Raw genomic sequence first — 23,875 nt, forward strand, 5'->3', positions numbered from 1 at the left:
TGTATAATGCACAGCGGTTTGATTGGAAAGTCACAAGACATAATATTTTGTATATTTCTTATGTTTCTTTTATTTCTAGCTTAGTTTTAATAATACCATTTATACGCCAGAAAACATTTTCACTTTATTCCTTTTATTGTAAGAAAACCTTATGTAGCACCTACTGTGTACCACACACTGTTCTAAGGGCTCTTAACATATTAACTCATTTAATTCTCACACAAACTTTTTTTTTTTTTGGCTGTGTTGGGGTCTTCATTGCTGCGCATGGGCTGTCTCTAGTTGGCGGCAAGAGGGGGCTACTCTTCGTTGCGGGGCTCTAGAGTGCAGGCTCAGTAGTTGTGGCGCACGGGCTTATTTGCTCCGTGGCATGTGGGATCTTCCTGGACCAGGGATCGAACCTGTGTTCCCTGCATTGGCAGGCGGATTCTTAACCACTGTGCCGCCAGGGAAGTCCTCACATAATCTTAAAGACTGTTATCTTAGTAGAAAAATATTGCAGATGGAAGTTAACCCTTGGGGAGTCCCCTCCCCATCCCACTGTCCCTGTTAGGCAGGGGTGACCAATATCATACATGGTTGGGTTTCATCTGATCTGTTGGCTCTGCTTTTAAGTACATGGACACATGCTCATAGAAACACAGACTTTTCTTTTGAGTGTGCATGCTTGTTTTCGCTTACCTAAATGTGTCATGCTTGACATATTTTTTGACACATTTTTAACTTGAAGTACAAAAAAGAGTCAAATCATAAGTGTTTAGGTTGTTGAATGGTGACAAACAGAATATGCCCCTGTGACATTCACAGAAATCAAGAAATAGAACATTTCCATTCCCCATAAGCCCCCTTGTGTTCCTTCCCAGTGCTGTCTCCCAAAAGTTACCAGTAACCTGATTTCTAACAGAGTAGTTTTGCCTGGTTTTGAGCTGTATATAAATGGAAACAACTATCTGGCTTCATTTTTTTTTTAAAAAATTATTTATTTATTTAGGCTGCTCCAGGTCTCAGTTGCGGTGTGCAGGATCTTTAGCGGTGGCATGCAGGATCGTTTATTGCAGTATGCGAACTCTTAATTTGCTACATGCATGTGGGATCTAGTTCCCTGACCAGGGATCGAACCCCGGCCCCCTGCACTGGAAGTGCGGAGTCTTAGCCACTGGACCACCAGGGAAGTCCCTGGCTTCTTTCATTCAACATCATGTCTTTGTGATGCTTCCATGTTATATTTAGCTGTAGCTCATTCCTTTGGTTGTTGTATAGTCTTCCATCATGTGATTAGTCCATGATTTATTGATTGATTTTCCTGTGATGGACATTTGAGTTGTTTCCAGTTTGGGGCTGCTGTGAAATGCTGCTGCTGTTATTCTAGCCCCTGACTTGCGGTGAACACTGTGGTGTGCAGTTCTGTAGGGTAGATACCCGAGAGTGGATTAATGGTCACAGTATTTAGTATGATTTTGCCAAACCTAGTACGTGAGTCCATTCAACCAAAGCTCTTTTAGAAGTCTATTTTTGCACAGAAAGAAGTCACCATGGATTTTTTTTTCAGGCCAAAACATTTAGACAAGCACAGAGCCCATTCTCTTTAGCTTTTCCATTCCATGCCATGCCGTATGGTTGCAGACCCTCTCCATGTTTTCCTCCACCTGCCTTTTCTCTTCTCTCTCCTTTGATCTCAAGAGTGCTCTCTGTGATGTGCTGTCTGTCTGACTCTCAGCCTATCTCCTCGGCACCTGCTTTACAAGAGGTGATGTAACAGCCCTGGCTGAGACCAGCTTATAGTGGGAGAGTGTCTCCAGGCCCCCAGGACTCAGAGAAGCCTCAGAGAGGGAGACGGGCAAAGGTCCCTGGCACTGGTATAAATGTGTGCCGCCCTCATGGCCCTCGGGGATGGTTAATACCAACAATAACACCAACAACCGCAAAGGAAAAGACTGCTTAAGCAAACCACAAAAACTCATGAGGCAGAAACAGGATGCATTTGATAACATCCAAATAAAGATTTCTTTTAATGAGGACACCATGGAACAAATATCAGATGACAGAGAGGAAAAACAGTATTTAAAGTGTGTAAAATCGGGACTTCCCTGGCAGTCCAGTGGTTAAGACTCCGAGCTTCCACTGCAGGGGGTGTGGGTTTGAGCCCTGGTCGGGGAACTAAGATCCTGCCTGACTCGTGGTGTGGCCAAAAAAAACAAAAAAAGAGAAAGTTTAAAATCAAGGAGAGATTAATATCTAGAATGGAAAAGGGACAGCTGCAAGTCAACAAGAGAAAAAGACAGCCGCTCTGATAGAAAAATGGGCAAAGAGGATGAGGGTGAGGAAGAGACTCCAAAACTCTCTAGACAGGCACCTGAGAAGGTGCTAGAAATTATTGGTAGGAGATCAGGGAAGTGCAAATTGAAACAACAGTGAGCCATCCTATTTGTCTGGCAAAAATTAGAAGCTGGAAAAATGCCAATTGGAGGTTGGGGCCTTGGGGACGGAGGAGCCCTTATGTACTGATAGGGGACAGTCCTTCCTGAGGACTGCTTGGCACTGCAGTCAAATTAAATGTGTGCGTGGAGCTGTGACCCCACGGTTAGCTCCTGGGTCTTCATACCGAGACCTTCTCCCTCAGTTCCACGTGGGGACATATACAAGGAAGTTCACTGCAATGTTATTTTGGGGGAGGTGGGGGCAGCCTGGGTGTCACCTCCGCAGGCGGGAGAGGGAATAAACAGAAAGGGACAGTCACCAGGGAGGCCTGCAAACCCCCCGCAGCCACAGACCAGGTGTCCACAGAGCAACATGGGTAGGTCCTAAAACACATAATGATGACTGACAGAAAAAGGAAACGCTATTAATATCTTATGATGTAATGCACAATGACACAGAATAATTTTCTGTTATATATACAACTCTGAGGGAAAACTTCATATTTAACATGCAAGTGTGCATTATATAGTGTATGACAGATAAACATATAGTTGTGTTACATAATTATATTAGCCTAAATATCTAATTATATAATTACACATTATATAATCTAATAATATGGTACAAACGTATGTGCCATTACAGTTGTATCAATAAATCAATATTTAACTATGTAACACATAGCAATCTATTATACCTCAACATTTTATGTATAATTTTATTGAACTGCAAGATATTGTTTTGTATAACTTATTAGATACCATTACATGTTAATAATTTTTCTTTTGGCCACACCGCGCGGCATGTGGGAATTTAGCTCCCCAACCAGGGATCGAACCCGTGCCCCCTGCAGTGGAAGCGTGGAATTCTAACCACTGGAGCACCAGGGAGGTCCCAATAATAATTTTAATAGATCCCTGTATCAATCCGTTACCATGTGGTAGGCGCTAATTGGTTTCCTCATGGAATCTTCTCCACAACCCCAAGAGGTGGGGAATATCCTAAATTAGTCTAGTTGACAGATGAGGAAACTGAGGCCTAGAGGCATGAAGCTACCTGCCTGGCAGGAGGTCCAGGTGTGTGTGGCATCCTGTGTTGGGCCTCTAGTCCCCAGAGCTGCCAGTTTTAGGGAACTACAGAGGCCCTTTGCCTCAGACCCCCAGATCCCAAGCCTCTTCCAGCACCCCCTCCCCCCAGGTGGCCAGGAACAGGAAGGAGCTGGTTGCCCCTCTCAGTGCTCCCTTACTTACAAAGACCAGGGTGCTCACCTGCATAAGGGTGGCCCAGCTAGTGGCCCTCATTGGCTCAGGCAGCCCCTGGGGAGACAGAGGATTAGAATTCTGAGGGAGTGTAGCCTGGCCCTGGTGAAGTGGCTTTTTGTTGTAACTGGGAGATTTTATGCAAATATAGAGACAGTATAGTCGAATGGTTAAGAACTTTGGCCCTGGGTTCAAATCCCTGGCTCAGCCTCTGTGTGACCTTGGGCAAGTTACTTCACCTCTCTGTGCTCAGCTTTCCTCATCTGGAAAATGGGCACCATACAAGTACTGACTTCACAAGATTACTGTGAGAACTACAGTCATCCCTCAGCATCCACAGGGGTTTGGTTCCAGGACCCCCTTGGATACCAAAATCTGTGGATGTTCAAGTCCCTTATATAAAATGGTGTAGTATTTGCATTAACCTACGCACATCCTCTGGTAAAATTTGCATCATCTTTAGATTACTTATAATACCTATTACAATGTAAATGCGATGGGAATAGTTGTACATACAATGTAAATGCTATGGAAATAGTTGTACACACAATGCAAATGCTATGGAAATAGTTGCGGGCCTGTGGCAAATTCAAGTTTTGCTTTTTGGAAATTTCTGGAATTAAAAAAAAATTTGTTTTTGATCTGCAGTTGGCTGAATCTGCAAATGGAAAACCCACAGATATCGGTGGGGGGGGCGGCTGTACCTCATTTATTCAGGTCGTGTCCTTAAAACCATGCGTGGCAAGGACCATACATTTTTATTTTCTCCTCTAAACAATGTAAATAATAGCAGGATTGTTGTGAGAACTAATGAGATGCAGTGAAAAGGTCGTAGCCCAGAGCCTGAAATGTGACAGGCACGCAAAAGACTGTAGATATTAGATACTATGCCTATTACTCCTGCCTCATAAGTTTTTATAATAATGATGATGATGACGAAGACCATGATGACGCTAGCAACACTTACTTAACATTTTCTATGTGTAGGTAGCTTTTTAAATTATTATTAATTAATTAATTTATTTTGGGCTGCGTTGGGCCTTTGTTGCTCCACGCAGGCTTTCTCTAGTTGCGGTGAGCGGGGTCTACTCTTCGTTGCGGTGCACGGGCTTCTCATTGCGGTGGCTTCTCTTGTTGCGGAGCACGGGCTCTAGAGCGCAGGCTCAGTTGTTATGGCTCTCGGGCTTAGTTGCTCCGTGGCATGTGGAATCTTCCTGGACCAGGGATCGAACCCGTGTCCCCAGCATTGGCAGGCGGATTCTTAACCACTGCGCCACCAGGGAAGCCCTGTATAGGTAGTTTTTAAATACAATTTTTAAAGGTTACTTTTCAGTTATTACAAAATATTGGCTATATTCCCCGTGTTGTACAGCATGTCCTTGAGCCTATAGTTTGTACCTCCCTAGTAGTTTGTACCTCCTAGTACCCCTAGTTTGTACCTCCCACTCCCCCTCCCCTTTATGGCTCCTTCCCCGCCCCCCCCCCGCCCCCACTGGTAACCACTAATTTGTTCTCTATTTCTGTGAATCTGCTTCTTTTCTGTTATATTCTCTAGTTTGTTGTATTTTTTAGATTCCACATGTAAGTGATATCATACAGTATTTGTCTTTCTCTGTCTGACTTATTTCATTCAGCATAATGCCCTGCAAGTCCATCCATGTTGCTGCAAAGGGCAAAGTTTCGTTCTTTTTTTATGAGTAGTATTCCATTGTATATATGTACCACATCTTCTTTATACATTCATCTGCTGATGGATATTTAGGATGCTTCCATCTCTTGGCAATTGTAAATAATGCTGCTATGAATATTGGGTGCATGTATCTATTTGAATTAGTGTTTTGGTTTTTTTTTTTTCGGATACATACCCAGGAGTGGAATTGCTGGGTCATATGGTAGTTCTATTTTTAGTTTTTTTGAGAAACTTCCGTACTATTTTCCACAGTGGTTGCATCTGTATTGGTACAGTTTTAAGTGCTGCAAATAATCTAATTTAATCCTTGCAGCAGCCCTGTGAGGTAGGTACTATTAATATCCTCCTTACCAGTTGAGGAAACTGAGGCACAGAGAGGCGAAGTGACTTGTTCAAGGTCACACAAAGGAGTGGCAAGACAGGGATTTGGATCCAGTCTCTCAGAGTCCGTATTTTTAATCACTGTGTATGGTGCTTTTTAAAGCCAGGAGACCTAGTGCGCATCCCTTCTCTGCTGTATGACATCAAGCAGGGGCTGCCTCATTCAGAGCCTCAGTTTGCTCTCTGTGAAACTGAATGATGGCATCTTCCTTATCGCGAAGGGGGAGAGAGGGTAGCTGCCTTAAAGACACCCCACTAAGCCCGCCCACCCCAAGCGCACCTTTGGCCAAGGTTTGGGGTTTGTAGGCGGGGCTCCGTCAAAGGGGCGTGGCCTTGGCCGTCCTGCTCCAATGGGGACTCGGGGGCGGGGACCTCCTCCCAGCTCTGTCCAGCACACGAGTCCTCCACGCAGTTCCATCTACGCCGCGGGTGCCTCTGTCGTCCCCAGAGGTCTCCGACCCCAACTCGCCCCCAGACCACCCGTCCAGCCTTCGGCCCCCTCCTCTTAGCCACCGACCTCAGCCCCAGCACCTCTGGCCTCGACATCATGGGTGACGGAGGAGAGGGCGAGGATGAGGTCCAGTTTCTGCGGACGGTGCGTATCTCTGTGTTGGAGTCTCTGGGACTATCTCTCTGGTCTGAGTGTCTCTCTGTCTCCGATGTCTTTGTCCTGATTGCTGGTGGTCTCTGAGACTCTGGGGTCTCTCCTCTGTCCCTTTGGGTGACTGTCACTCCGTCTTTCTCCGTTTCTGTCTCTCTTAGTCTCCCCCATCTTTCTCGTCAGAGAATTAGCAGAATCTGGGACTACAGAATGGGGAGGAGGATCCTCCCTCCTCCACCCTCTCTTCTGACACTAGCGATTTGTCCCAGAGAAGGGGGCCGCTGAGAGAGCACCCCCTCCCACCACTCTGGAAGCAGGCACTTGGGGAAGGTGGTTCTAATTCCTGAGCTTAATTTAGCTGTCCCCTCCCCCACCCCCCACTTAGCCCTAATTCTCTTTTTGCTCCAGACTCTGACCTATTTAAATTCTTGGGAAGAGGGCTGTGGTGGGCTGAAGGACACAACTCCTTTGAACTCCCAGCCCTTGAGGGTCTCCTGAGGGTCCCCCTGTTTCTGGGTCTTCTTTCTTTCCCCACTTGATTTTGGAGAGGATGGTCAGATATGGCTGCTAATGGTCTCTGGGTGGTGTCTCTCCCTAGCTGTCTCTTTGGGTTGTCTGTGTCTATGTCTCTTTCCATCTCTGTCTCCCTGTCTCTGTCTCTGGCTTTGTTCTTCGGCTTCAGGCCCTCTGTGTTTCTCACTGTGTCTTCAACTCTGTCTCTCTCTGCATCTCTGACCCTCGGCAGGCGGGGGGCAGGGATGGGAATTGGAACAACAGGTGTCCCTCCCAGAATAGTCCACTTTTCTGGGGCCTGGGCAGGGGACAGGGAGAGGATGGGGGGAGGGGCTGCCCATCTCGAAGTCCTTGCCACTTTTCCCTCCCAGTGGTTCTACCGGGTGCGGGGCTGTGAATATGGGAGGGGATATTCTCTCTTCTGGGCCAGGTCCGCTGATCCTGCACTAGCCCCTCCCCACCCGCTCCAGGCCCTGGGAAATGCTGACACAGCATTCCGGCCCCAGAATAGGACCCTGGTGAGCCGGCTCTGGTTTCCTGGGAGGGAGGAATGGACAGCTGGGGCTGGTAGTGAAGGATAGGGACAGCTGGACATTCGGCCATGGGAGGAGGCCTAGCTTCACCTTAGACTCTTGCACTGGCTCCAGTCCCTTAGCAGACACCATGGGTTGGGCTCTCCCCTCCTCCCAAGCCCTAATAAGACCGTGGCCATGGCCTTGAGCCCCTGAGCAGCCACTCTACGTCAGACCCCATGCCCAGGGCCTCAGGATAATTATATCCTTGCTGCCCTATCTTCTGAGGTAGGGCCCTATCTTTATCTCCCTGGGAGTTTTGAGGGAAACTGAGGCCTGAGCGGGAGTCACTGACCAAGGTTAAGGCCAGGAAGTGTCATCTCTGGATGCCCCTGGGGGCCAGCCCTCCTGCTTTCATAAGAGGAAAACTGGGCTCAGACTTGCCTGGCTAGCCAGTGTTGGATTCTAGAGGCCTGGCCTTGACATCTCTTGGCCCCAGACTGGGTCCGTTTTCCTGAACTTTACTGAGGTTATGTGGTGGTTTTCTCAAACTTTTTGGATCTCATCCCACTGGTAAGAAATATATTTTATATTGCAACCCAGTACATGCATATATTCACATATGTTATAAAAAATCAACTTTATTGAGCTATAATTGACATGCAATAAATTGTACCCCTTTTAGGTGTTACAGTTGACAAGCTGTACACACCCATGTAACCACCATCATAATCAATAGAACATTTCCTTTAGCCCAGAAAGTTCCCTTTGGCTCTTTGCAGGAATCACCCTGCCCTTCTGCTTTATGTCACCAGAGATTCCATAAGTCACTAACTAGTGTTTCATATAAAATATATGCTCATTTGTCCTGCTTCTTTTGCACACTGTAACATTTTTGACATGAATCCATGTAGTGTGTATCAAGAATTCATTTCTTTTTGTTGCTAAGTAGTATTCCATTGTGTGAATACGCTACAATTTGTTTATCAGTTCACCTGCTGATGGACATTTGGGTTGCCTCCAATTCATGCTATTATGCTCAAATTAGGTGCATCCACACACAACTTTTTTTTTTTTTTTTTTTGTGGTACGCGGGCCTCTGCACTGTTGTGGCCTCTCCCGTTGCGGAGCACAGGCTCCGGACACGCAGTCTCAGCGGCCATGGCTCACGGGCCCAGCCGCTCCGCGGCATGTGGGATCTTCCCGGACCGGGGCACGAACTCGTGTCCCCTGCATCGGCAGGCGGACTCTCAGCCACTGCGCCACCAGGGAAGCCACACACACAACTATTTTTAACTGAAACAAGTTTCATGAAATGTAGGTAGCCCTTAGAACACAAGGGGCATGCTGCTATTTTCTGTTCTTGCTCTACTTTTATTTCACTTTTTAAGCATGATGGGCATAGCCCCCAAGTTCATTTCATTTCCTTTTGATGGGTGGCAACATCCAGCCCTGCCCAGGCTGGGGTTCCTCAAAGCATGGCCCATGTCAAAACCTCCTGGGGGCTGGTTAATGGTCCAGATTCCCTGCTGACCTCAGATCGACTGGGGCAGCAAGGAAGTTGCATTTTTAACCAGGCTACCCCCCTTCATTCTGATGCAGGAGAAAGTTAGAGAATCATTGGTGTAGGGATTAGGCTCCCTGTCCCTGGTTTATATCTTGGTTTTGCCATTTGCCTGCTTCCTAACTTTGGGCAAGTGATTTTTATTTTTCTCTCTGAGCCTCAGTTTCCCAATCTGGAAAATGGGGACAAAAATATGTACCATAAGGATTCAATGGGTCCATGCAAATATCTCTCTGGGCTCGTCTCCTCCCACTTTCTCCCTTGCTCCTGATGGCAGCAGCGCCAGGCTGTCTCCCTTGCTTTTTCTGAATACCCATGGCCCCAGGCCTTTGCACAGGCAGACTCCTCTTCCGGGAACTTTCTTCCTCCAGAGATGATCGGGCCTGATTCCTTCTTGTTATTCAGACAAGGCTCAGCTCAAATGTCACCTCCTTGGAGAGGCTGTCACTTCACCCCCCTCACTGATGTCATCTCTACCCCAAACTCTTACATCACCCTGGCTTATTTTTTCCATAACACTTATCACTGAAATTAACATTATAAATTGATTCACCTGTTCATTGCATTTCCCCCCACAAGGATGTCAGCTCCACAAGGACAGGGGATTTGTCTGCTTTGTTCGCTGCTCTATATCCAGTGCCTAGATCGGTGCCTGGCACATAGCAGATGCGTATTCAGTGTCTATTAGATGAATGTAAAGCCCTGAGCACGAGGTGTAGCACAGCACGTACTTAATAAATGCAAGCTGTATGAGCCCTGTGAATACACGGCATATGCCAAGATGTCGGGGTTGGGGGTAATAGGACAGAGCAGTCCTGGGGCCTCCGGCCGACAGGATGAATCTCTCTCCCTCCTCCCAGGCTGACAGAAAGAATGAGGGCTGCCTGTGTGGGGTGAAGCCCAGGATTTGCTGGAAGGGCTGGAGTCTGTGTGACTTCAGGCAGAACGCCTAGCCTCCTTGAACCTGTTTCCTTTGCTGTAAAATGGAATAATCACTGTCTTCACTGTGGTTAATCACTGCGGTCTCCATCTGTTTTTTTTTCCCATCAATTTTGATTGAAACCTCTATCAGTAAAAATGTGGAGCAAGCCCCCACATACATTTATATTAGTTATGAATGTAATATGGGCTATTCTACTAACATATCAAGAGGTGGTCTAACGTTCTAAAAGTGGCATATTGGGACTTCCCTGGTGGTCCAGTGTTTAAGACTCCACACTTCCACTGCAGGGGGTGTGGGCTCGATCCCTGGTCGGGAAACTAAGACCCTGCAAGGGAAACTAAGATCCCACAAGCTGCGCCGGCTGTGTGACCTCAGGCAAATCACTTCACCTCTCTAGGCCTCTGTTTCCACAGGTTCACATACTAGGACTTACCTCAGAAGGTTGTTTATTTTACTTAAAATTTTAATTTATACCCTCGAGATTATTTCAAACTTAGAGAAAAGTTGCAAGGTTAGCTCAGAGAACTCCCATGTGGCCTTCAGTCATTTCCCCCAAATGTTAGGATGTAGCATGTCTGCTTTATCATTCCCTCCATCTCTCCCTCCCTCTCTCTCCCTATTTTTTTCCTAAGCTGTTTGAGAGTTAGCTGTGGACATGATACCCTTAACCCCTAAATCCTTCAGTGTCTGTTTCCTAAAACACAAGGGATGTCTCTCAGAAAACCACAGCACAGTTATCAAAATCGGGAGATTTCGTGTGGCTATGATACCATCATCTACTTCAGTCTGTTTCACCTTTCACCACTTGTCTTTATACCATCTTTTATGGCATTTCCCCTCCATCCAGGATCCAGTCCAGACTCTGGCACTGCATTCAGGAGTCATTAGACAGCACTCCTTAAATGAGAGCTACTATTAAAATAACACACAAAAGAAGAATTAGATAAGGCTGAACTTAAAAGCCATTTAACTTGAGGCACTCATATCTTCCACCCTCCAGTGACTCACCTTGTGGACCCCCACCTGGGAGTCCTCTGGAGTCAGTTGGACGGGGGTTCAGATCCCAGCTGCTTCTCTTATCAGCCGTGTGGCCTTGGACAAGCCATGTCCCCTCATTGAGCCTCAGTTTCCCCATTTTAACGTGGGGATGCCACTGGTTTGGATCTCATGGGGGTGTTAGAAGCATGTACAGTGCTCAACACGGGCCCCTACTTGATAAATGGCGAGGGTGGCTATTATTAGTCACATCTTTTTCACGAGGAGAAAGGGCCAGGTGGGTGGCCCACGGTACAGTGTCTGCAGGATGCGGGTGGGATGCGGGCGCCCACCCTGACCCTCTGCCCGTCCCCAGGACGACGAGATGGTCCTGCAGTGCAGCGCCATGGTGCTCAAGGAGCAGCTCAAGCTCTGCCTGGCCGCCGAGGGCTTCGGCAACCGCCTCTGCTTCCTGGAGCCCACCAGCAACGCCCAGGTCTGTGCAGGATGGAAGGAAGAGGGGGCCTGAGGGGCAGAGAGCCTGGGGCCCAAAGAAGAGGGGTCTGGGAGTCTGGAGAGGGGATGCTGACAGGAGGGGGAATAGGGAGGGGGGCTAAGAGGGAAAGGGGGCTGGAGGTCTGAGGAGGGGAGCTGGGGTCCTGGGGGAAGAGGGAGGGGGTCTAAGGAGATAGAAGGTCTTGAGTTCAAAGAAGAGGGGATCTGAAGGGGGTGCTGATAGGAGAGAAAATGGGAGGGGGCTTACGGGGGAAAGGGGCAGGGGTCTGAGGTGGGTGGAGGTCTGAGGAGGGAGGGGCAGGGGGTCTTAGGAGGCAGGTGTCTGAGGGGGCAGAGGGTCTTCAATCCAAAGCAGAACAGCCTGGAGGGTCAGGGGGTGCCCGCAGGGGGCTGACTGGGGAGGGGGTTGGAGGCTGAGAGGTGGGGGGAGCCTGGGGTCTGAGGCTGAGGAGAACTCAGGCTCTGAGGGAGGAGGTGACCTGGGGGGATGGGGCGGAGGCTGGGAGAGGGAGGAGACCTGGAGTTTGATGGGGGAGGAGGCCAGGGGCCTGAGGTGGGCAGAGAGTCTTGGGTCCAAGGGGGAGGGTGTCTAAGTGCTTGAGGTGCCTGGGTGGGAGCCTGAGGCAGGAGGTGTGAGGTGGGGCCTTGCTCCTGGGACTTTGAAGCAGTGTTCACAGGTGTCTGAGGGAGAGGGCAGGAGCTGAGACTGTCTGCTTGTTACAGCGGGAGCTGGGGCTTCCTTTGGGGTTGGAGAGATTTTCGTTTTCTGCCGGGAGGGCAAGGAGGGGGCTCCGGGAGTCAGATGGGTGGAATGCGTCTGACAGGGGCTGAGGCTTCCTATGGGATTAGGTGTGCTGTGGAAGCTTCTGTGAGGTTCGGGTGGGGTACAGGGGTATGAGGGAGGAGGCAGAGCAGAGGTGTCTTCTGGGATGTTGGTGCGAATTCAGGGTGTTTGAAGCGGGAGGCAGAGGGCAGGGCTTCTTGGAGGGTTGGGGTCGGGTCTGGGTCTCTAAGGGGTGTAGGTATTTAGACTAGGGGCAGGGCGTGCACCAGCACTCTGGAGCCTTCAGGTCCACCATTCACATCTCCCCACCTCCCAGAATGTGCCCCCCGATCTGGCCATCTGTTGCTTCGTCCTGGAGCAGTCCCTGTCCGTCCGAGCCCTGCAGGAGATGCTGGCCAACACCGTGGAGGCCGGCGTGGAGGTGAGGCTCCCACCCAGGTGGGATGGGTGGCAGGGACGGGTGGGAGGACCTGGGGGTCATTTACCATCTGTTCTTCTTCCTCTCTCTGCCCTGCCCCCCACAGGCCCTCAATTTGGATAAGTGGGTAGGTCTGGCCTTGGGTGTCATCTGTCCTTGCCACCTCTCCTGACCCCAGGTGGCCCTCTTGGGTCCACACCCTGCACACAGGGGCTGGGGGTTCTTCCCCACCCCAGTTGTCAGGGTCTGTGGAACCCAGAACAGGCCAGGCAGGAAGGAAGGAAGGGGGTGGGGGCTTTTGAGCCCCTGTTCTCCCACCTGCTCCTTTCTCCTCTTTTCCATCCTTTCCTCCGACCCTCCTAGCTCTTCTCCGCATGGGACCTCTCCCCTCATCACCTCCCTCCATCCCAAGTGTGAGTCCCCTCTGGACCCACATGGTGGGTCCACCATGTGATCACGCGGCCCCATCACATGGCCCCCTTAGAGCATGGGCATGTGAGAGCTGGGATGGGGGGCATGATGCCATCGAGTGCTGGTGTACCCACCCACTCCCAAGAGGCGCAGAGTCTTCTTGGGCCCGGGGGTGTGCGGCAGTACAGGGCAGGTCCCTGCGGGTGATGCTCCAATGTTTAACAGCTGGTAGGACAGTACCGGTGCACAGCTGTGTTATGACAGGTGAGAGCAGAGGGAGCTAAGGTCTGTGGAACACGAGATACGGGGGCTTCCCTGAGTGACCCCAGGTATCTGAACCTCTGGAAGAGGGGTTCAGCCCCCTGAGTGACTCTGGGGCCTGGTTAACAGGTTGAAGGACAGAGTGGGCTTTGGGGAATAGAAAACACCCCACCCACAGGTTTCTCAGAGACACAGACCTTGCTTCCCCTGGAAGCAGGGAAACTGAGGCAGAGACTCTGTTGTGGGTCTGAGCTGAGGCTTCTTCGCATCCAGGCCCGAGCATGGTGTCTTCTGGGAAGTGTATTCCCACCTGAGATAGGCCAGATGTTTCAGGGGGGTCTATTCTCACTCTCTGTCCTCCCCTGCCCCCTGCAGTCATCCCAGGGTGGGGGACACAGGACACTCCTGTATGGCCATGCCATCCTGCTCCGGCACTCGCACAGCGGCATGGTAAGTGCATCCGGGAGGGGCCGGGGCGGGGGCAGGGGCCAGGGAGTGCAACGCCCGCCGGGTGGCTGACTCCCCTCTACAACCCTAGTACCTGAGCTGCCTCACCACCTCCCGCTCCATGACTGACAAGCTGGCCTTCGACGTGGGACTGCAGGAGGACGCAACAGGTGCAGGGGCTGGAGGGAGGGGCTACGATGGGGACGCCGCAGGCAGGGAGTTGGGATGCAGAAGGTCTGCAGAACCCCAGGAGCGGGCATGGGGATGTTCCAGGGGCAAAGATGGGAGGCTTTGGGGCTGAGAGTCTGGGGGTGTGGATGAATACATTCTGGACAGAGAGACTCGGGCAAGCAGGCAGAGAGTCTGAGGACAGGAACCGGGGACTGTGAGGCAGAGAGTTGGGGGCAGTAAGAGGAGAGCTTGGGACGGAGGGCTTGGGAGCCTCCGTGGCTGGGAATGCCTTGGGGAAGAGCGTTCTGGGCAGCCCTCACCCCGCCCCCACCCATAGGAGAGGCCTGTTGGTGGACGACACACCCCGCCTCCAAGCAGAGGTCAGAAGGAGAGAAGGTCCGAGTTGGGGATGACCTCATCCTCGTCAGCGTCTCCTCTGAGCGCTACCTGGTGAGTAGCACCTCCCTCACCACAGCTCCTACTGCCCCCGGGGCTGGGGGCACACGGGATCCACCCCATCTCCTCCTCATTGGTTTGCCTGGTCTCTGGTCCCAACGTCCTGACTCCCAATTTCCAGTTTCCATCCAATTTCTGGTTTCTGACGCCCCATTTCCTGACTTGATCTCGGTTTCTTTTCTTTCTTTTTTTTTTTTTTTTTTTTGCGGTACGCGGGCCTCTCACTGTTGTGGCCTCTCCCGTTGTGGAGCACAGGCTCCGGACGCGCAGGCTCAGTGGCCATGGCTCACGGTCCCAGCCGCTCCGCGGCATGTGGGATCTTCCCGGACCGGGGCACGAACCCGTGTCCCCTGCATCGGCAGGCGGACTCTCAACCACTGCGCCACCAGGGAAGCCCGATCTCTGTTTCTTGATCTGTGACCTGTAATTTTTGGTCTCCTGTCTTCTGGTTTCCTGGCTTCCACCCTTGGTTTCTGACTCACTCTGGAACTATTGCTCACCCCCCATTATCTCTGACCACCACATCCTGGTTGCCCACAGCACCTGTCAACGGCCAGTGGGGAGCTCCAGGTTGACGCCTCCTTCATGCAGACACTGTGGAACATGAACCCCATCTGCTCTGGCTGCGAAGAGGGTGAGGACCCCAGACCTCTGACCCCTAACCTAAGACCCCCAAAACAGACCTTCAACATTGCCCCTCAGACCCCAAACCAAGATCTCCAAATTATGACCCTCATACTTAGATCTCCAACTGGCCACCAATCTGGAACCCTAGAGCTCAGACCTCGACACCTAAAACTCAGTATCAGACTCTCCTAATTCAGACCCCAAAGCTTAGAACATCGAATTTGTAGCTTATCCCTCAGACCCCAAGCCTCAGATGACAAGCACATGTGACCTCAGCCCCCCAAATTCAAACTCAGATCCCCAAACTAAGAACCCTAATTCAGACCCCAAACCTCAGCCAATCAACTTCACACCTCCAACTTTAATCTCAAATCTCCAAAATCATCTCCCAGTTTGTAGACCCTCATGCTGAGACCCTAAAGCATGAACCCAAAACTTTGAACCCAATTCTCACACCCCAAACCTCAGAGCCCTAAGCCAGACCCAAGCTGAGATGCAAGCCACAAATCTCAAAACTCAGGCCTTAATCTCAGACCCCGAAACTCAGACCCGCCAACTTCTAACTACTACAAAGCTCACATCTCCCCAGACTCAGACGCCAGAGCTAAGCCTTCCAAACCTCAGACCTCAAACCTCAGATACCAGCCTCAGACCTCCAAAATAACACTCAAAATTCAGACCCTGACTTCAGACTCAACCATCATACCTCTAAACCCAGACCCCCATATCAAGCCCTGGAACTCAAACCTCAGAATCAGGGAACATTAGACCCAAATCTCTAATGACATTCTCTGAAGCCAACCTCGAAAATCCAAACTGAGACCTTTAAACCTCAGACCCACAAACCTCCCAGCCTCAGCCCTGCACACCCAGACCCCCAATATTAGATCCCCAACCTCAGACCCCAAATCTCATGCCCCTACTTCAGGCCTCAATCTGAGCCCAAATCTCAGACTACAACTTTGTACCTTGAAACTCAGATCTCCAGCTGCAGACCCCCAAACCCAGCCCCCAGCTTCCCACAGGGCAGAAGCAGGGCCTGCAAACTCCACTATGGCTCCCAGGCCTTTCTGGGGCTCCAGCTTCCCAATGACCACTTTCCTTTGCTCCTGTCCAGGGTATGTGACCGGGGGCCATGTCCTCCGCCTCTTTCATGGACACATGGATGAATGTCTGACCATTTCCCCTGCTGACAGTGATGACCAGCGCAGGTCTGGGCTTGGGGACAAGAGGGTCTGGCGTCTTCGGGCCAGAAGGGGGATGGCAAAGGTTGGCTAGGGGGGCCTAGAACCCTAGGATTAGGGATCAGATTCTGGGGGGCTGGAGCCTGAACTCTTGACTTCACTCTCTTCCATGTACCCAGACTTGTCTACTATGAGGGGGGATCTGTGTGCACCCACGCCCGCTCCCTCTGGAGACTGGAGCCACTGAGAATCAGGTAGGGGTCAGGGGCAGAGGAGGCAGGCTGGGGGAGGGGCTAGGGGTTCCTGGGGGCCCTGGGAGGAGAAGAGTGTCTTGAAGGAAGAACTGAGGAAGAGACTGGAGGGTTTTGAGGGAAAATCTGGGGAGCCTAAGAGAGCAATAAAGGTCCCCAGGGTCCTAGAATCCTGGAGGAAAAAGAGGTCTTGGGGGTAGTGGAGGTTCCTGAGGGAGAGATCAGGGTCTCGAGTGAAATTGTGGGGAAAGGAGGGGAGAAAATGACAGATCTGGGAAAACTGGAGACACTGAAATCATCTGGGCAGCTCTGAGGAAGTGGTGAGGGCCTGAGAGAAGATTGGGGCTCTTAAAGGAAGGCTGGGGGTCCTAAGAAGGATTTGAGGGCTCCAAGGAAGATTTGGGCACCCTGGAACAGGGCTGAGGGCTTGAGGAGGTTTCAACCAAGACTATGGTGTCCATGGGAGAACTGGGGGGCCTCTGACCTCTCCCTCATCCTCACCCTCTGCAGCTGGAGTGGGAGCCACCTGCGCTGGGGCCAGCCACTCCGCATCCGGCATGTCACCACCGGGCGGTACTTGGCACTCGTTGAGGACCAGGGCCTAGTGGTGGTTGACGCCAGCAAGGCCCACACCAAGGCCACTTCCTTCTGCTTCCGAGTCTCCAAGGTCGGTGGGGTCAGGATACCCTCCCTCAGCTGGAGCCCCAAATCCCGCCCCAGCCCCCAACACTCTGCAGTCTCTTGGGGGGGTCCCCCATTAAATGCACAAGCAGAGGAGGCTGACCTCTGTCCCCTGCCCCTGTAGGAGAAGCTGGATACGGCCCCCAAGCGGGATGTGGAGGGCATGGGCCCCCCTGAAATCAAATATGGGGAGTCCCTGTGCTTTGTGCAGCACGTGGCCTCAGGCCTGTGGCTCACCTATGCTGCCCCGGACCCCAAGGCCCTGCGGCTCGGCGTGCTCAAGAAGAAGGTGGGCACCTGGCAGAGGGAAGGGGTGGGGTACAGGCTGGGGCAGGAAGGGGACTGGGGGTGATGATGCTTGAGCCTTTAGGAGTTTGAGGTTGGGATTGAGAGAAAGACAAAGACTGAGAGAGAAAACGAGATTGAGAGAGACAGGAAAAAAGAAAGAATACATATATGAAGAGAAAGAGAGAAGTATAGACAGACATGGGGACAGACAAATAGAGAAAGACAGAGACAGAGAGACAGAAATAAGAAAGACAGAGGTGGAGAGAAAAAGATGAATAATAACAGACTGAGAATACCATTCAACCAATTATTGAGTACCCCAGGTGTTGTGGATGTATGTGTGGACAAATAGCTGAGCTATACAGACCTGTTCCCTGCCTTCCCTGTGCTCAGACACTGTGACTAAACCCTCTCTAATGAAGTACACAGTTTTACAACCAAACAGTGGGAAAGCTACTTTTGACAGAGGGAACACCAGGTGCAAAGGCCCTGCAGTTGGGATGAGGTTGGCCTGTTGCAATCACTGAAAGGAGATCTAGTTTGGTTGGAGGAGAGTGAGCGAGGGGTGAGTCGTGGGAGATGAGGACAGAGAGGGGACGGGAAGAGATCAGGTAGAGCCTTGTGGGCCACTGGGGAGGGTCCTGGCTTTACTCTGGATGAGGTGGAGCCACAAGATAGTCTTGAGCAGGCCAGGGCACGGGGGGTGGTGCCCTGATTCAGGCTCACAGGGTTCTTGAGCTGCTTATGGGAACAGGCTATGGGGGTGGGCAGAGCTGGAGAAGGAAGACCAGGGCAGGTCTGCACTGGTACAGGTGGAGGATGACAGTGGACAGCACCGGGGTGGGGACTGTGGAGTGAGGAAAGGGGGCAGAGTCGGGTCGTATTCCGAGGGCAGAGCCAACAGGATTTTCTGACAGATTGGATATCAGGGCGAGGGGGAGAGGGACTGAGGATGAAACCGTGATTTTTGTCCTTTTCTGCCCTGAGCAGATGGAAGGAGGGAGGTGCCATTAACTGAGTCAGGGACAGCCAAGTATCAGCTCAGGAGGACGGGCCCCAATGCCTAGAACAGAGCCACTCAATAGACTTGCTGAGTGAATCAGTGAGAAGACTAGGGCGGCACCTGTTTGTGAAAAATGAGGCTGAAGTTGGATACAACAGCAGAGGATGTAGAGATGGGCCCGGGCCAGAGAGGGCAATGTGGGAGTCGTCAGCAGGTGGATGGTATTTACAGCTGCTGGACGGGATGGGGTCCTGGGGAGGTCAGCTCAGGGGCAAGCCGGCAGCCACGATGGTCTCACCTCCCAGAAAGGTGTTCAGGCGTTCTGTCTGGGACATGTTAAGTTTGGGATGCCATTAGAGCTTTCTGGTGGGGGGATGTTAAGTCAGTAGTAGATACAAATGGAGAGGGTCTGGCCTGGAGAAAGACAAGATAGAGAGAGACAGAGAGGGAGAGACAGGGAGAATCAAAGAGGGACAGAGAAAGAGAGAAAGAAAGAGAAAGAAAGAGAAAGAAAGTGGGAAGCAGCCACATAGCACAGGGAGATCAGCTCGGTGGTTTGTGACCACCGAGAGGGGTGGGATAGGGAGGGTGGGAGGGAGGGAGACGCAAGAGGGAGGAGATATGGGAACATATGTTTATGTATAACTAATTCACTTTGTTATAAAGCAGAAACTAACACACCATTGTAAAGCAATTATACTCCAATAAACATGTTAAAAAAAAAAAAGGAAAGAGGTAGAGAGAGAGATGGACATAGCGACAGAGAGGGAGAGACAGAGCATGGGATAGGCATGAGAGAGACAGAGAGACAGAGACAAAGACAGACAGACAGAAACAAAGAGGACAGAGAGAGTGAGAGGAGAGACCTGGGGGGGGAAAAAGAGAGAGGAGTTGAGAATGAAAGACACAGGGACAGATGAAGAGGGACTAGGGGCGGAGCTGGCAGAGAGATTCCGTAGAGGATGGGGGCAATTTGGGGGCTAGAGTCTGGGTGGAGGTCTGGGGAGCATGGCCCTGGCTGGCTGAGCCCCTCCTGACGTCTCTCTCCCACCACTGTCAGGCCATTCTGCACCAGGAAGGCCACATGGACGACGCGCTGTCACTGACCCGCTGTCAGCAGGAGGAGTCCCAGGCCGCCCGCATGATCTACAGCACTGGCGGCCTCTACAACCACTTCATCAAGTGAGCCACCCGGCCCGCTCTGCCCTGGGGGCCAGGCCACACCTTGACCCCACGCTCCTGGTGTTCATGCGCCAGACCATTTAATCTCTACCTCTGACATTCACACCTCTCACATACACAGACTCCTGACCTCTACATACTTGACCCCTAATCTGACCTCGACAGCTATGACTTTGACTTCACACCCCTGACACCCTCGACCCTGGACCTCCCTAGCCCTGACCTCTGCTTTCATGACCTGTCCCTACACAGGCGTGGGTCCCAGGCCCAGCTCTGCCCTTGGCCACTGGGTCACCTCGGGCCAATCAATGCCCTTCTCTCTCTGCGTCTCACTCTCTCTCTCTGTTAAATAGGTGTGTCTGTGGGAGTCTGGCAGGGACCGGGGGTGGGTGGGGGCGGGACCCTCACAGTGTCACGGACCCTCACTGATAAGTGCGCGGTCTCCGCAGGGGCCTGGACAGCTTCAGCGGAAAGCCGAGGGGCTCGGGGTCTCCGGCTGGCACAGCACTGCCTCTCGAGGGCGTCATCCTGAGCCTGCAGGACCTCATCGGCTACTTCGAGCCACCCTCCGAGGAGCTGCAGCACGAGGAGAAGCAGGGCAAGCTGCGCAGCCTGCGCAACCGCCAGAGCCTCTTCCAGGAGGAGGTGAGGCCGCGACCTGGGAGGGCGGGGTCTGTGGGCGCGGGGTCGGAGCCTTCAGAGGGGCGGAGCCTGCCGGACCCGGGGAAGCAGTGGTCTGAGAGGGGGCGGGGCAGGTGGAGGGGCAGGAGGAAGTTCCTGGCCTGGGTGAACAGGCCGGGGAGGCGGGTCGTAGGGGACACGCGAAGGGGCGGAGCCTTGAAGCGGGTCCGGAGTGGGTTGGTGGGCGAGGCTTTGGTGAGGGGCGGGGCCTGTGAGAGCAAAGTGGAACCGGAGCCTGAAGGCGGGGGCGGGACTTGTTCCCTCTCCTGGGAGGACGGAGCGGGGTGAAGGTAAGCTCTGGGCCAAGGCAAGTCAGTGGAGGAAAGGCCTGGGAAGAAGTCCGAGGCTGAGTTACTAGACTCAGGAGGCGGTGACTGTAGGGGTAGGACCTGCGGAGTGGGAGGATAGAACCAGAGTGGGGCATGGTGGGGGGCAGGGCCAGAGAGGTGGGCTTTTGGGTAGGAGGATAGTGTAGGGCGCGACCTCATCTTGGGTCAGAGGCCGGGGGTCTGTGTGTTATGAGAGGAGACGTGGTGGGCTCCGCTCAGCACGGAGTCTGAGTGCGAGGGGCCGAGAGGGGTGGAAAACTGGGGCTGTACAAAGGTCCGGGGTCTGCTGTCTCCTCAGGGTGATTGGGGAGCATGTTCATTTAAAGTCTTACAAGTTGGCCCTGCCCCTCTCCAGGGGCTCCCATTGTGTTGGGGGTGGCAGACCTAGAAATGATGATAGTAACAACAACAAAACTTACTAATGGAGTGGGATTAGTATATGCAAAGTGTTCAGAACAGTAACAGCACAGAGTAGGTGCTATATAAGTGTCAGTGGTTATTGTTACTTTGAATTTAGCCCTTACTGTGTGTTATGGGTGTTATATACCTGACATCCTCCCCATAACCCCATGGGGGGTTGTAATTCCTATATTACAGATGGGTCACTGAGGTGCAGAGAGATTAAGTAACAGCCATTGCTGAACAAATACACCAGGGGGGATATAGCTGTCAAGAAAACAGACAAAAATCCCTGTCCTTGTGGAGTTGACGTGGGGCGGGAGGATAAATGAGCAATAAAATAGGACGATTATGTGGTATATTAGATGATGATAAGGAGAAAAGCAAAGCAGGGCAGGGACTTCCCTGGTGGTCCAGTGGTTAAGAATCCACCTTCCAAAGCAGGGGACGCGGGTTCGATCCCTGGTGGGGGAACTGAGATCCCATATGCCGCGGGGCAACTAAGCCTGTGCGCTCTAGAGCCCACGTGCTGTAACTACTGAGCCTGTGCGCTCTGGAGCCTGCGTGCCACAACTAGAGAGAAGCCCACATGCCACAACGAAAGATCCTGCATGCTGCAACAAAGATCCTGCAACTAGGTCCCGCAACTAAGACCCTACGCAGCCAAATAAATAAATTTTTTTTTTTTTTTAGAAAAAGCAGGGCAGCGGTAGGGAGTGCTGGGGTTGTTGCAGTTTAAAATACAGTAGTCAGGGAGGGTCACGTGAATGAAGAGAGGCAGCCATGTGTACACCTGAGGGAGGGACAGAGAGGAGACAGAGCAAGTACACGGACCATGAAGTGGGAGTGTGCCTGGCAGCTTCCAGAATAGCGAGGAGGCCGGGATGACTGGAACTGGGTGAGCTGGGGGAGGAGTGGGAGGAGATGAGCACAGAGAGGTGACAAAGGCCAGGCCAGGGTGAGGACTTGCAGTTTGGGAGCCACAGAAGGGTTAGGTCTTTGAAAGTCACAACGAGTTAGGGGCAGAGCCACTGTGTGTGACTCCAACTGGTTGTGCTCTCTACCACGATGCACTGCATCTCTTACTACGGGCCCAGGATATAGATACAACAATTATCATAGCAGCCCAGTTGTCCACCACCACTGGAATGAATCCACAAATGTGGCATATCCGTATGATGGCTATGGATACTACTCAGCAATGAAAATGAGCAAATGACAACCCCATGAAACAATGCTCTTAATCTTAAAGCGTAATATTGAGAGAATTCCCTGGTGGTCAAGTGGTTGGGACTCGGCGCTTTCACTGCCAAGGTCTCGGTTCCATCCCTAGGCGGGGAACTGAGATCCTGCAAGCTGCTCAGTGCGGCCAAATAAATAAATAGAAAAAAAAATTTTTTTAAAGTAATGTTGAGCAAAAGAATCCATGTGCAAAAGAATATTTACTGTACATCTCAAGTTCAAAAACAGGCAAATTTTTACTAGACTGTTTATGAATGCATGAATAGGTAGTAAAAATAGAAAAACAAGGAAAGGATTTCCATAAAAGTCAGGATAACGGTTATCCCTAGCAGAGAGGGTTGTGTAACAGGAGGGGCATCGAGGTGACTTCTGGGTGGCTAGCAATGCTCTCTTTCTTGACCTGGGTCATGGTTACACAAGTGTTCTTTCATATTTATTTGTTAAGCCATATACATTTGATCTTTATTATTTCCAGATTCTGTATTTGCAAATATGCCTACTTGCTAAAATTTATTTGTAACCTCCAAATCGATGCTTGCAGAATATTTGTAGTCATTTGTGGACATGTGCAGAGAGGCAAAAAATTTAAGTCATTTGATGTTGTGTTTCCAGTTGAGGTTGAACAAGGCAACGATCTGCCTTGTTATTTCAACTCTCACCTGTAAGCAAGTGTTCTTTTCGTGGTGTATTTAGTGCCACGCTTTTCACATTTTTGTGCTTTTTGTTAATTTCACTGATTAAAATGACTCCTAAGCACAGTGGCGAAGCGCTGTCTACTGTTCCTAAGTGCAAGAAGGCTGTGATGTGCCTTACTGAGAAAATATGTGTTAAAGGAAAGCTTCACTGAAGCATGAGTTACAGTGCTGTTGGTTGTGAGTTTAATGTTAATGAATCAACAACATCTATTAAATTAGTGTCTTTAAACAGAAATGCACATAAAACGAGAGTGTGTATTGATTGATTGATGAAAATGTTGTGCTCAGAGACTCAGAGAAAGCCCCTGTGTTTCCCCCGGGAGCCTTGGTTCTCAGGATTCACTCAGTGCTCACGGCGACTTTACAGAACATAACTACTACGAAAAGCAAGAATAGACTGTATATGTTTCTTTGTTTTTTTGTGTTTTTTTTGCGGTACACACGCCTCTCACTGCTGTGGCCTCTCCCGTTGCGGAGCACAGGCCCCGGACGCGCAGGCTCAGCAGCCGTGACTCAGGGCCCAGCCGCTCCGCGACATGTGGGATCTTCCCGGACCGGGGCACGAACCCGTGTCCCCTCTATCGGCAGGCAGACTCTCAACCACTGCGCCACCAGGGAAGCCCTAGATCGTATATGTTTTATGTGCTTTTCTGTATGTCTGTTATAATTCAAAATAAAAGAAGACAAAAGGTTAAAATGTTTTTTAAAAAAAGAGACAGAAGGCAAAAATCTCTCTGATGGTTGGTGTGGAAAGTGAGCTGGGCCAATGGGACCAGGAGTAGGGTCCTTGGAGGTGGAAAGGAAGGAAAGAAAATACTGGAAGGAGAAACAGAGATTCAGTCCGGATGTTAATAGGGATGTATTATGTTGGGGACAGAGGCAGAGTGCGACAAGGCCAGGTCTGGAGAGCCGAGGAGGAAAGGAGGGAGTTGGGAGTGAAGGTGCACACAGATGGCTCTGGTTTCGATCTGCGGACACCCAGTCACTAGGTGT

General features: G+C 51.2%; 1 protein-coding gene across 1 annotated transcript in view; it reads left to right on the forward strand.

Moving 5' to 3' along the window:
• Positions 1-6,295: 6,295 nt before the first annotated feature.
• The window catches only part of RYR1 (ryanodine receptor 1), a 107,928-nt gene continuing 90,348 nt past the window's right edge, over positions 6,296-23,875 (forward strand). The window contains exons 1-13 of the mRNA XM_029235932.1: positions 6,296-6,343; positions 11,233-11,352; positions 12,473-12,577; positions 13,622-13,696; positions 13,785-13,863; positions 14,202-14,314; positions 14,861-14,954; positions 16,065-16,158; positions 16,311-16,385; positions 16,893-17,049; positions 17,188-17,352; positions 19,415-19,536; positions 19,986-20,181. Coding sequence (XP_029091765.1) covers positions 6,296-6,343; positions 11,233-11,352; positions 12,473-12,577; positions 13,622-13,696; positions 13,785-13,863; positions 14,202-14,314; positions 14,861-14,954; positions 16,065-16,158; positions 16,311-16,385; positions 16,893-17,049; positions 17,188-17,352; positions 19,415-19,536; positions 19,986-20,181 — 1,443 coding nt within the window. The remainder of the gene's footprint in view (positions 6,344-11,232; positions 11,353-12,472; positions 12,578-13,621; positions 13,697-13,784; positions 13,864-14,201; positions 14,315-14,860; positions 14,955-16,064; positions 16,159-16,310; positions 16,386-16,892; positions 17,050-17,187; positions 17,353-19,414; positions 19,537-19,985; positions 20,182-23,875) is intronic.

Source organism: Monodon monoceros, unplaced genomic scaffold (assembly GCF_005190385.1).
Source record: "Monodon monoceros isolate NGI ecotype Baffin Bay Population unplaced genomic scaffold, NGI_Narwhal_1 Super_Scaffold_10, whole genome shotgun sequence".
Lineage (NCBI taxonomy): Eukaryota > Metazoa > Chordata > Mammalia > Artiodactyla > Monodontidae > Monodon > Monodon monoceros.